At 45.4% G+C, this 14400-nt stretch overlaps 1 protein-coding gene across 1 annotated transcript in view; it reads left to right on the forward strand.

Moving 5' to 3' along the window:
- LOC120927973 overlaps positions 1 to 14400 on the forward strand; it is a 76031-nt gene that overhangs the window by 30090 nt on the left and 31541 nt on the right. Inside the window, exon 4 of the mRNA XM_040339008.1 lies at positions 9276 to 9500. Within this exon, the coding sequence (XP_040194942.1) occupies positions 9276 to 9500 (225 nt within the window). The remainder of the gene's footprint in view (positions 1 to 9275; positions 9501 to 14400) is intronic.

The following is a 14400-nucleotide window of genomic DNA, read 5'->3' on the forward strand; positions in this document are numbered from 1 at the left end:
TCTCTCTGACACAGCAGCACACTGTCGGGTGAATCTCTGATTTTAGGGCAGAGTTGATTCCCGGGACACAGAAGCAGATCTCCCTTCACCACCCCGCATACCAACCCCCACACTCCACTGCACGTGATATATAAAATATAATGATGGGGAAGGCTTCAGTTCCTCCTTCCTACCTCGTTGCAGCAGATCCTCTCAGGCGGAGCAGTATTGAGCTGCAGATCTGACTGAGGTGACGTCACTTCCCGACTGTCCTTTGACTGTGTGAAAGAAAGCACCGCCCACTGGGCGGTGACATAGTTCTATCACACTGTGTGCAGTCACTGCACCCGCCCGGCTATAATACAAGCCATCGCGCCGGGAACAGTGGCGCGTCGGTTTGCGCCACAAAGGCATATTTTAGCTGCCGTCTGCTACTGCAATCTTGTGATTGCACAGACGTAGCGCTACAAAATACCGCACTGTGCCCGGCGCCCATACACAGTGCAATAAGGACTTTTTTTTAAAAAAAAAATCGTTTCTTAAAGGGACATGTTTAAAAAAAAAAAAAAAAAAAAATTTCGATTTTTTTTTTTTTTTTTTTTTATATATTTTTTTTTTACTGCCTGGGGAGGGGGGGCGGCGCCCGGGCGCCCCCTATGGACGGGCCGCCACTGGTTTGTAGTGTACATAGATTTTCAAAACAATGGGATAAAGGAATATTCCTGAACTTTGGTTTATCTCATGGTTACAGTGAAATTGTGTGAATGCATCAATACAGTGCATGTTATCAGCTTGCAGAGCTTGGATTCATTGAATGAGTTTACCAAAAATTTAAATATTGCAGAATATACAGCCTCATGCTCCATAACTAAGCTCTATTTCATGCTGAATAAACTAAATTATTAATGTATCTTAAATAGAAAACAAATCTTTAGATAGATTTTTACTCCAAAAGCCTTTTATTAAAATAAATTTGATAAAAATAATTACAATTATGATTTAAATCAAAAAAATATGTTTTATTTGTATTTTTTTATTATTTTTTGATAAAAAAAAAATCATTGATTTTTATCCACCCTGCTTAGTGGATCAGCTACCTGGTTCCTGGACAGATGTCATGATGCTGATTCACTGCCCAAGAAGTTTTTGAAAATGCTGGATGCCTGACTTCAGAAATATTTTTTTGTCGCAGACGCAGGACAAGCATGCTCTTAAATGGGTGTCTGAAAAATGTCTTATCTCTATGCTTGTTTCAGGTCAGAGACTCAGGCCCCGTACAGACGACCGAGTTTCTCGGCAGAATTCAGCCAGAAACTCGGTTCAGAGCTGAATTCTGCCGAGAAACCCGGCCGTGTGTACACTTTCGGCCGAGGAAGCCGACGAGGAGCTCGGCAAGGAAATAGAGAACATGTTCTCTATTTCCTCATTGTTCTATGGGAGAACTCGGCGGCTCCAGGACTGAACACGCCGAGGAACTCGATGTGTTTGGCACGTCGAGTTCCTCGGCCGTGTGTACGGGGCTTCAGAACTAGCATTCTCAAAGTAGAGGATGAATGAATGAATGAATGAAAAATTTATATAGCGCGGCACATGCGAACTGAATCGCCTCTGGGCGCTGGTTGTTTGTGTCTCATGCCTTCAGAAAAGCAGGGTTTTGATCTGCTTTCTGAAAGACAGGTGGTTTTGCTCCAACCGAATGCTGGTTGGTAAAGCATTCCAAAGCCTGGGGCCCTGGAAAGCAAACCTTCTTTCTCCTTTGGACTTGTATTTGGTTTTAGGAACCTTGACCAGATTTTGGTCGGTGGATCGCAGAATGCGGTTGCAATTGTGCGTTTTAATCTTGTCGCATAGATATCTAGGAGCCTTCCCATGGATGCACTTATGTGTCAGGCAGAGTGCTTTGAATGCAATTCTGTCTTTCACTGGCAACCAGTGAAGGGATCTCAGCGAAGGTGAGATTGATTCCCAAGATTTTTTCCCAGTCACCAGTCTGGCGGCCGTATTCTGTACGACTTGAAGACGAGCGATTTGGTACTTGGGGAGCCCGAGGTAAAGGGCATTTGCATAGTCCAGTCTGGAATTCACGATTGTTCCCACCACGACTGCTACGTCTTCTTTGGGGATAAATGGAATAAGTCTGCGTAGTAGGCGCATCAAATGGTGCGCCCCGCTGACTACTGACCCTATTTGTGCGTCCATTGTCATGAAGGTGTCAAACGTGACTCCTAGACTTTTGACTTTGGAGCTAGGGGCGATGATTTGTCCCAGAATGGGCGATGGTGTCCAGTTTGTTGCCGGTTGTCTCTTCCGACTGGCATTGAACATAAAGAGTTCTGTTTTAGCGCTATTGAGTTTGAGATAACTCTTAGTCATCCAGTTTTCTATTGAAGAGAGACATTTCTCTAATCTGAGATGATGATCCTTTTTGTGGCAGATGCGAAAATACAACTGCGTGTCGTCTGCATAAGAGTGATAGAGTAGTTCTTGGCTACTGATAATATCAAAGAGAGGACGAAGATAGATATTAAACAGCACCGGTGATAGGGGGGATCCTTGGGGGACCCCACATGGCACCGTTCGTTTTTCTGACGTGAAAGATCCCAGTTTCACTGTTTGTGATCGGTTTCCGAGAAAAGAGGAGAACCATGGTAAGGCATCTTCTGTGACTCCGGCGACTTCTGTTAGTCGTCTCAGTAGCAATTTATGGTCTACTGTGTCGAAGGCTGCGCTTAGGTCCAGCAGAACCAGGAGACACGATTCTCCTTCGTCTGCGGCCTCGAGCGCATCGTCCCATATTTTCAGTAAGGCCGTTTCTGTCCCGTGTCCGGGACGAAACCCGGATTGAAATGGATCAAGTAGGTTGTGGGTATCCAGATGCTGTTGCAGCTGATTTACCACCACTTTCTCCATTATCTTGGACAGAGCATTTAGACCTGTTATGGGACGGCGGTGAGTTGGGTCCATAGGATCCAAATTAGGTTTTTTCAAGATCGGCAGGATTGTGCCCTCTTTCAGCAGGGAGGGCACTATGCCTTCCTTAAATGACTGATTTATAAGCTGTGTGATTGGAGGCGCCAGGATGTCGGCACATTCCTTCAGTAGCTTGGTGGGAATGATGTCATTGGGTGCTGTGCTGTTCCGCAACGCACCAATGAATTTTTTGGTGGTATCGATGGAGATGGGTTCCAGCGTGAACTTAGTTGATTGTAGAGGCTTTCTGTCGGTGTTTTGTAGTTGATTGAAGAGGGGGCTGAGTGGAGTATTGTTTTGCCGAATACTTACCCGAATTTTTTCAATTTTGTTGATGAAGAAATCCGATAGTTCATTGCAGAACTCTTGGGTGTCTGAAGTGGGGACTTCAAGACATCCCGGATTCATGGTCTGGGTGACCATCCTGAAGAGTTCGCGTGGGCGATTCATTGCGCTGTTAATCATCATGGAAAAGTGAAGTTTTTTGGCTTTGAAAATTTCCTTGTGATATCGTGTTGTTACTGCTTTGTAGAAGTTGAGGCGGTCTTCTGAAGGACTTCTTTTCCAGGCGGCTTCCGCCCTTCTGCGCTCTTGCTTCAATAGCGACAGCTGGTTATTGAACCAGCTGGACTTTTTTGCCCGGCTGCGGACTTTGCGCTTTGGTGCTGCTAAGTCGGCTGACTGTAGCAGAGCTGCATTTATGGCATCCAATGTATCTGAGGCTGCTAGCTGAGGAGGAATAACCCCAATTCGGTTTCCCAGGGTAGATCTGAAGAGTTCCGAGTGGAGCTTCTTCTGAGATCTAGCCCAGTGTATTGTGACCGGCTTGGGAACCTTCATGGCTAGTGGAATTCTGGGAATTATGAAGCTAATTGCATGGTGGTCAGTCCATGGCAAAGGTTCATTGCCCACAATGTTTATTTTCAGATTTTGTCTGAAAATTAGGTCGAGTGTGTGACCTGAAGCATGCGTGGGTCCGCATATAAGTTGCTGAAGTCCTAACCCTTCCAGGTGGTCGATGCAGGCCTCCGCGATGGGATCCTGTGAGGAGTTGGCCCACAGATTGAAATCCCCGAGCAGCAAAAGATGATTGCTGTTAAGGGAGTAAGTGGATATGAACTCCGTTAATGCTGGAAGCAACTGCGATTTGGGCCCAGGGGGCCTATAGCAGAGGAGAATGTGAACGGTCTCCTGGGAGTGAGCTTGAAGTTGAAGCGTAAGGGTTTCCATAAAAGGAAGAGGATTTTGAAGGACCGGTTTAGTGATTGCAATATGAGACTTATGAATCACCGCCAGGCCTCCTCCTCTTTGCCCTATTCTATTTTCCGTTAAGATGCGATAATTTGCTGGTACCAGTTCTCCGAGAATGGTGTTGCAGTCGTCTGACAGCCAACTTTCTGTAATAAAGAGGCAGTCTAGATCGTTTTGTAGTAAGAAATCATGGGTTTCTGATCGGTGTTTAACTGCCGATCTAGTGTTAAGCAACGCACATGATATGTGCTTGAGCTGTGTTGAATGGTTGAAATTTTTGATGATCGATCGACGATCGAATCTCAAAAGTTGATCTAATTTTAAGGCTTTTGTGGTGACGGCAGGTAATATTGTTGCGAATTGTCTCAGACCCCAAATGGTTTCTGCAGAGTATCGCAATTTAACCATTGTTGGTAGTCACCGTGGGCGGGGGTGCGGGTGTTGGGTGAGAGAGGATTCGCCGAATCCTTGCTCGAGGGAATTTTGGTCCAGAGGAAGGCAAAAAAACCCTGGGCAAGCTGGCCAATGTGCTGCGGCAGGGAAAAAAATTCCTTCCTGATCCCTGAAGGCGATCGGATCAAACCCTGGATCAAAGACTGAAGGCTATGGAGGGGAAAAGGGGGGGATGCTGGGTGTCACTGCTGCTGGGGTGTACCAAAAAGGCCGCCAGGCAAAGCACAGGACCCAGGCTGGGGGGGGCTGTCAGCTTGGTAAAAAACAGTAATTTTACCGATGAGGTTGCTGAACAGGGGGTGGAGGGGACCTCTAGGGGTGCGGGGGCGAAAATCCAGAGCGATCTGCACTATTGGAAGTAAATGCAGGGAGAACGGTCGGCGCGCCGGTAGGCCGCGGCTGAAGCCGCGGACTTTCCTAAGGTGCGGCGGCCGCGAAAAGGAGCAGGCTGGCGCGGGCGTGTAGAAACGCCGAAAAACGCCGAGAATACACCCAGGGGGGGTGACTTGGGACCACCACAAACGTGGGTGGCCGTGCGGGCGGCGATGCCGGGCGAAAGATGGGGCAGAGAGCCGCAGTGTGGGGTCTGTGTGACGGCTGCCCTGATAAGGACGGCCGTCAGTGGTTCCCCAGGATGTCAGGCCCTGAGAGGCAGGGTCTTACCTGCGGAGGAAAGAGGAGTCCACGAGGAGAGAAAGGAGCTGGTTCCTGGTTCCAAGGAGCTGTTTCTTGTGCAGCGCAGGTATGGAGAGTCTGCCTAGCTTCTGACTGCCAGGTCTGGGTGAGAGCAGGCTCGTAAGCGGAAGGTCCGAAGCACCCTACTCCACCGCTGACACTGACTGACTGACTGACTGACTGACTGACTGACTCCTACAGCTGATGGGCTGATGGGCAAAAGGTGATAAAGACAGGTGCCTTTTCTCATTTATTTATTACAACTGCTTATAATTACAGGCACTTATAATATATTGTGCCACCAACTTTACATATACAGGTGAAACTTGAAAAATTTGAATATTGTGCAAAAGTTCATTTATTTCACAAATGCAATTTAAAAGGTGAAACTAATATATGAGAGAGACTCATTACATGCAAAGCAAGATAGTTCAAGCCGTGATTTGTCATAATTGTGATGATTATGGCTTACAGCTCATGAAAACCCCAAATCCACAATCTCAGAAAATTAGAATATTGTGAAAAGGTGCGATATTCTAGGTTCAAAGGGCCAGATTCACAAAAGGGATACGACGGCGTATCTCCTGATACTCCGTCGTATCCCTGTTTCTATCTATGCGGCTGATTCATAGAATCAGTTACGCATAGATATCCCTAAGATCCGACAGGTGTAATTGTTTTACACTGTCGGATCTTAGGATGCAGTACCGCGGCCGCCGCTGGGGGGAGTTCGCGTCGTAAACCAGCGTCGGGTATGCAAATTAGCAGTTACGGCGATCCACTAAACTTTTTCCCGTCGTTACGTCGCCGCAAGTGTTAGTTTGCCGTTGCAAAGATAGAGCACCTTTTACAAAGTGTAAAATTACTACACCATGTAAAAGTATACCCGTCTTTCCCGCGTTGCTTTTGAATTTCTTTTAAATTTTTATTTTTTCCCAGCGCAAGTCTTTTTTTCACGTCGCGATTCACAAAATGTTGGCGCGTCGTAATTTCACGCAAAGCACGTCGGGAAATTTGCGTCGGGAGCATGCGCAGTACGTCCGGCGCGGGAGTGCTCCTAATTTAAATGGGACTCGCCCCATTTGAATTGGCCCGCCTTGCGCCGGCCGGATTTAGGATACACCGCCGCAAATTTCCAGGTAAGTGCTTTGTGGATCGGGCACTAACTTGGAAAAATTGCGGCGGTGTAACTTAAATCCGAAAAGTTAAGTTGCGCCCGGGCTTCGTGGATCTGGCCCAAAGTGTCCCACTCTAATCAGCTAATTAAGCCATAACTTTAAATGGTCTCTCAGTCTGGTTCAGTAGGAATCACAATCATGGGAAAGACTGCTGACCTGACAGTTGTGCAGAAAACCATCATTGACACCCTCTTTTGCTTTGCATGTAACGAGTCTATCTCATATATTGGGTTCACCTTTTAAGTTGCATTAGTGAAATAAATGAACTTTTTCACAATATTTTAATTTTTTGAGTTTCACCTGTATACTGTATTATAATTCACGTCAGTCACTGACCTCAAGGAGCTTACAATCTCTAAGGTCCCTAACTCACATTCATACATACAAGAGATAACGAGTACAGCCTACACTTTCAATCATAGGTGTGCGCAGCCTATTGCATTAGGGTGTGCACTCCAAAGCCCAAACACACACTACCAATCGCTCACGGTGTTCATTCAGAAAGGGAAGGGGGCCGGTAAATTACCTATTTACTGGCCCCTTCCCCACTCCTAAATCATCCCAGCAGCAACTGCCAATAGGAGAGGAGGGAAGCTGTCAGTGCTGCGGGGGGGAAGATGGGAGCCAGGGCAGTAGGAGAATCTGTGCTGCACAGGGTGATTAGGGTGTGCCTGGGCACACCTGGCACACCCTGTGCGCACGCCTATGCTTTCAATCCAGAGCAGTGGGCGAGTCTTGTGATTACCCCAGCCAGGGTATTTGGCCATATGCACATCCGACTTCTCTTTAGTTAGAGGGTCCACAGCTTTTGGTAAATTTTACATCCATATTAAGGTGGTGCAGTCACATATTGGAGATCTACTGGTGATTGGATGTTTGAGCATTTTTGGTTGAACACTTATGAAGAGGAGGTATTTAAAACTACCGTATATGAACTTTATGTGCCAGATTCACAAAGAGATACGACGGTGTATCTACAGATACACCATCGTATCTCTGACTTACACTGGTCCTATCTATGCGCCTGATTCATAGAATCAGATACGCATAGATAGGGCTAAGATCTGACAGTGTTACACTGTGTTACACTGTCGGATCTTTTTTTCCATTTAAAAATGGCGCCAGGGGCGTTCCCGCTGATTTACGATAAATAATATGTAAATCAGCGAGATACGCAAATTCACGAACGTACGCGGACCCGACGCAGTCTTCTTACGACGTTTCAGTAGCGGCGTACCCGTCGTATACTTACCCCTTCTTTTATCAGGCGCAGCCAATGTTAAGTATAGCCGGCGTTCCCGCGTCGAATTTGAATTTTTTAACGTCATTTGCGTAAGTCGTTCTCGAATACGGACGGACGTCGTTTACGTAAGCGTCGAAACCACTGACGTCCTAGCGACGTCAGTGGGAGCAATGCACGCCGGGAAATTTCGCGGACGGCGCATGCGCATTTAAATCGGCGCGGGAACGTGCCTGATTTAAATAGTACACTCCCCCTAGCCGCGGAATTTGAATTCCGCCGGGGGATTTAGGATCCGCCGCCGCAAGTTTGGAGGTAAGTGGTTTGTGAATTAGCCACTTGCCTCTCAAACTTGCGGGAGCGGATCTTAAATCACGTAGATCGAGCGGATCTATAGATCCGCTGATCTACGTGAATCTAGCCCTATGAATCTATACTTGAGAGCTTTGTCACTGTATCAGTGTGCTGGTTTGTCTGGTCTCAGATTTGCTACATGTGGGTGTTTTTATAATTGCATAGCACGTTGGCACTTTAATTCATATCACAACCGTTGATCTTTTGGATAAATGCAACTTTATTAATTGTTGAGTTCAATATTGTTTATACACCTGTACTCCATGGGCCAGATCCACAAAGATCTGCCTATCTTTAGGCAGGCGTAGCGTATCTCAGATACACTACGCCGCCGTAACTTAGAGCGTAGTTTCCGTATCCAGAAAGAATTTGCACCGTAAGTTACGGCGGCGTAGTGTAAATGTGTCAGCGTAAGGGCGCGCAATTCAAATGACTAAGATGTGGGCGTGTTTTATGTTAATACATCTTGACCCCATGTGAATTATGTTTTTTTTAACGGCGCATGCGCCGTCCGTGGGGGTATCCCAGTGCGCATGCTCGAAATCACGTCGCAAATAGTCAATGCTTTCGACGTGAACGTAATTTACGCAAAGCCCTATTCGCGAACGTTTTACGTAAACGACGGAAAATTCGACGCTGTACCGTCGTCCATACTTAATAGACCCAGGGGTAACGTTACGCCAAAAAAAAACTTACGTAAACGACGTAAAAAAAATGCGCCGAGCGGACATAAGTTTGAGGATCGGCGTATCTAGCTAATTTGCATACTCTACACGGAAATCAACGGAAGCGCCACCTAGCGGCCAGCGTAAATATGCACCTAAGATCCGACGGCGTACTAAGACGTATGTCAGTCGGATCAAGCCCACATTCAGTCGTATCTTGTTTCGTGGATACAAAACAAAGATACGATGGGGCATCGTAGAACTTACGCTGGCGTATCAATAGATACGCCGGCGTAAGTTCTTTGTGGATCTGGCCCTATAACTTGGAGGGGTGTCACACTTTACGCATATGGTCATGTGTCAGCTGAAATTTGGCCACATGGTGTATATTTAAATACTTTTTTATTGTTTTTGTTATTTATTTATTTTTTAAATTGGGTAAATGGAGAAAAAAATACCAAAGCCCTATCAATGATAAAAATATCACACCATTGTTGGTCTTGTTTTCAGGAGAAAAGGAGTTAAAGGAAGGATCAGATGAAATGGTAATTTTGCAATGTAACGCAACTGGAACAGAAATATCTCAAATTAACTGGAACAAACCAGGAAATGCTGTTGGAGAAAATAAAACTACAGATGGCAACGTTACTACCATCACAAGTTCTCTTCAGATCCCACTGTCCTCACTGTCTCCTCACCAAATTGTATCTTGCAACGTAAATCATGCCACAGAAGGTAGGTCTACTTTCCTAATATCACTGCACTGACTATTAAAGAGGGTGGGCACCATGTAACGGCCTTGAAGAAGACAACCTCTCCACAGCAGAGGGTCTGGTGCAGCCTGTCACCTGAAGTCAGCTCGGTATGAAGGCCCCCCGGGACATGGTCTTTCGCCTTTAGACCATAGCGGTGTACGGGTCTCACCAGGTCTCTGTGACGATGCTGTCCCCGGCCTACCTCTCCTCTCTCCTTCTCCTCCTTCCCCTCATCTCTGGCGGTTGGAGGGTGGCAGTGCAGGTTGTGCTGGCTCGCTCGCTTGCCACACATGACTCCCGGCAGGCCATGGACCGGCGCACAACTCGGGGGTTGGGGACCTTCTGAGTTAAAAAAGTACTAAGACCAAGAAAATAATTTAATATATTGCAGCTTACAGTCCTTTGATGTGGTGCTTTTTGTTGACTAGTTATGTGATTATGTGCATACACCTCAATCATTGTAGTAGTATAGACATATACATCTCTAGATCTGAGAGATCTTACACCAAGGGGTACTTCCATTCACAATACACATTTATTGATAGTGCGACTATGTGTCAAAAAAAAAAAAAACGGTTGAGTGGTGTGGGACTTTGTGTGTGCCTCAAAGGAGTGAATAAATATAGAAATACCACAATTATAAAAAATAAACAATTTTTATTTTCCTGCCATACTCGCGCATGCGCCGTAGGGAACCGGGCAGTGAAGCCGGAGCACTTCCTGGTTCCCTCACCGAGGATGGCGGGGGGGGGGGGTCAGCAGAGTGACGAGCGATCGCTCGTCCTCTGCTGAGGACAGCGCTGGACTCCAGGACAGGTAAGTGTCCTAATATTAAAAATCAGCAGCTGCAGTATTTGTAGCTGCTGGCTTTTAATTTTTTTTTTCAGCGGAGCTCCGCTTTAATAATTACAAGAAAGTTACAATTGGTGGTAACATGTCTCTAATTGGTAGCATAGGCAAAGCCATACAGCATTATTGAAGCATGCACAGGAAAATCTTTCCATAGCATTTCATCTAGGTGTGAATATTAATCCTTACAAAGGGGAAGAAAGCAAAAAATGGGACCAAGGAGGGGAGACAGGAGGAAGGTCGAGTGGGCATCCTAGGGTTGGTAGTAGGAACAAACTTCAGATATGTGGCTAGGGGGCAGTACAACCAAGGGGCTGAGTAACAGTTTTTCTTGCAGTTCATACATAACTAGACAATGTACAAGCAGCCAGAGAGATTGCAATGTAGCGAGCAGGTAGTCGGCCAACCCTGAAGTGTTAAGTCTCCAGTGGATTTAGAAACCAATGCCAAGTTGTCGTGACGGCACAAAAAAGGAAGACCAGATTCCTTCTTGTTTCTGAAAAATGGAAGTTGAAGATGCTCATGTACCAACAACAGAACAACCGTTTGCTTTACTGGTATTGCTTTCAGATCAGGATACCTTATTCATGTCTGCATGTTGGGGGTATGTCGGTAGTGAGCATTTGGGTCATATGATGTTTCTATACATTTGCCACAGATCCTTTTGATAATGCAGTTCTCTGACTACAGAACTGTAAGTAAACCCCTTGCTTTGCCCACACTGGGGAAAGCAACTGGCTCATCTAAAGTGGAATTGTGGGTAAGTATTGGTAAGTGAACCTCTTGGTTTGGCATGCATGGGTAAAGCAAAGATTTACTTAAAGGTTTTTGATAAGTGCAGGGGAGATAGAAGCCTGAAAAAAAATACTAAGCTACCTTTCTAGTGGCTGTTCTCATAGCCTGAGTTCTCATAGGCCCTCCAGCTGTTGCAGAACTACAATTCCCATCAGAAGCCAAGTTTTTCAGCACATTTTTTGTGTGCTAAAAATGCCCCCCTCGCCTTATACTCGAGTCACCTTTTTGTGCCTGATTTCCTGGACTTTGGGGACCCGGTACCGGCCGACCGTAGGTCCCCTGGACCCCAAACTTGGCACACATGTAGCCCCACTCTCTACTTCTGTACAAGTGTGCAAAGTTTGTTGTCCGGGGGACTTACAGCCGGGGAGCACCGATTTTTTTCAAAGCCGGGCACCCCTTCCATAGACTTCCATGTTAAACGTCAGTCTAGTCATGGACACAGTGAGGCATGGACACAGTGAGGCATGGATACAGTGAGGCATGGACACAGTGAGGCATGGATACAGTGAGGCATGCACATGGACACGGCGAGGCAAAGTGATGCACAGTGAGGCATGCAGATGGACACCCTAGGCTTATACTCGAGTCAATCCGTTTTCCCATTTTTTTGTGGTAAAATTAGGTGCCTCGGCTTATATTCAGGTCGGCTTATATTCGAGTATATACGGTAGATGTATTTTATTGGGATTTTATGTGATAGACCGACAAAAAGTGGCACATAATTGTGAAGTGGAAGGAAAATTATAAATGGTTTTCAAAATGTCTTACAAATAAATAACTGAAAAGTGTTGGGTACATTTGTATTCAGCCCCCTTTACTCCGATACCCCTAACTAAAATCTAGTGGAACCAATTGCATTCGGAAGTCACCTAATTAGTACATAAGAGTCCACCTGTGTGTAATATAATCTCAGTATAAATACAGCTGTTCTGTGAAGCCCTCAGAAGTTTGTTAAAGAGCCTTAGTGAACAAACAGCATCACGAACGCCAGGGCACACACCAGACAGGTCAGGAATAAAGTTGTGAAGAAGTTTAAAGCAGGGTTAAGTTGTAAAAAATATCCTATGCTTTGAACATCTCACAGAGTTCTGTTCAATCCATCATCCAAAAATGGAAAGATTATGGCACAACTGCAAACCTACCAAGACATTACCGTCCACATTAACTGACAGGCCAGGCAAGGAGAGCATTCATCAGAGAAGCAGCCAAGAGGCCCATGGTAACTCTGGAGGAGCTGCAGAGATCCACAGCTCAGGTGGGAGAATCTGTCCACAGGACAACTATTAGTCATGCTCTCCACAAATATGGCCTTTATGGAAGAGTGACAAGAAGAAAGTCATTGTTGAAAGAAAGTCATAAGAAGTCCTGCTTGCAGTTTGGAAAAGTCATGTGGAGGACACAGCAAACATGTGGAAGAAGGTGCTCTGGTCAGATGAGACCAAAATTTTACTTTTTGGCCTAAAAGCAAAAAGCTATGTGTGGCGGAAAACTAACACTGCACATCACCCTGAACACGCCATCCCCACCGTGAAACATGGTGGTGGCAGCATCATGTTGTGGGGATGCTTTTCTTCAGCAGGGACAGGGAAGCTGGTCAGAGTTGATGGGAAGATGGATGGAGCCAAATACAGGACAATCTTAGAAGAAAACCTGTTAGGCCTTGTACACACGATCAGTCCAAACTGATGAAAACGGACTGAAGGCTGAAGTCTGATGGTCTGATGTGCCTACACTCCATCAGTTCAAAATCCAATCGAGTCCAACGCGGTGACGTAAAACACAACGACGTGCTAAAAAAAACGAAGTTCAATGCTTCCAAGCATGCGTCGACTTGATTCTGATTCGGGTTTTGAACCGATGCTTTTGCGTACTAACCATCGGTTTTGACTGATCGGTCATCAGTCAATCAGTCCGATTTTAAAGCAAGATTTAAAACTTTGGTCTGAAGGACAAAAGTCTGATGGGCCATACACACGGTAGGTTTGGACTGATGAAACTGAACTTCAGTCCGTTTTCATCAGTTTGGACTGATCGTGTGTACAGGGCCTCAGAACTTGCTTTAAAATCAGACTGTTGGACGCCTGACCAAAACCGAATGTTAATTGAAAGAAAGGGGATGACAATATCCTCACATGTAGTGTGCATGTGGATATTATAAAGTAAAGAAAAAGTGCCACGTCCTAATATAAATGATAGAGGAGATAACTATGGTTGGTCAGAATATATTCACACAAGGAGAGATTTTCTCTAAAAAGTAGGTTTGTTTATTTAGATATAAAATATCGTAATGTATATAGAACAAAGAAAGAAGAAGAAATTAATTGCCGTTTCCAGCAAAAGACTATCTGAAAGGCTAACTAGGCAAGCCTATCCATAAACGTTGACAGGAATTATACATAAAATATAACAATGTATCCACAATGAGATTGAACACTTCCAAGAAAAATTGGAATAAGGTGCATAAACATAATTAGTAATCCTGTCAGGTTGTGGAAATGCAGGCAAAGATATGTCTGCGGTGGTTTGGCTTGCTGCGTTGGTAGACTGAGTCTATCTCCTCTATCTCCTCTATCAAAACCGAATGTTAGTACGCAAAAGCATTGGTTCAAAACCCACGCATGCTCAGAATCAAGTCGACGCATGCTTGGAAGCATTGAACTTCGTTTTTTTCAGCACGTCGTTGTGTTTTACGTCACCCGGGTTGGACTCGATCGGTTTTTGAACTGATGGTGTGTACGCACATCAGTCCATCAGACCATCAGTCCGTTTTCATCAGTTTGGATTGATCGTGTGTACAAGGCCTTAGAGTCTGAAAAAGACTTGAGACTGGGGAGGAGGTTCACCTTCCAGCAGGACAACGACCCGAAACATACAGCCAGAGCTACAATGGAATGGTTTAGATCAAAGCATATTCATGTGTTGGAATGGTCCAAAGTCCAGACCTAAATCCAACTGACACTGTAGACTTGAAAATTGCTGTTCACAGACGCTCTCCATCCAATCTGACAGAGCTTGAGATATTTTGAAAAGAAGAATGGGCAGAAATGTCCCTCTGTAGATGTGCAAAACTGGTAGAGACATCCCCCAAAAAGACTTGCAGCTGTAATTACAGGGAAAGGTGGTTCTACAAAGTATTGACTCTGGGGGGTGCTATTCAGATGTACCCCACACTGTTCACATTTATTTGTAAAAAAAATTGAAAATCATTTATCATTTTCCTTCCACTTCACTAT

Source organism: Rana temporaria, chromosome 2 (genome assembly GCF_905171775.1).
Source record: "Rana temporaria chromosome 2, aRanTem1.1, whole genome shotgun sequence".
Classification (NCBI taxonomy): domain Eukaryota; kingdom Metazoa; phylum Chordata; class Amphibia; order Anura; family Ranidae; genus Rana; species Rana temporaria.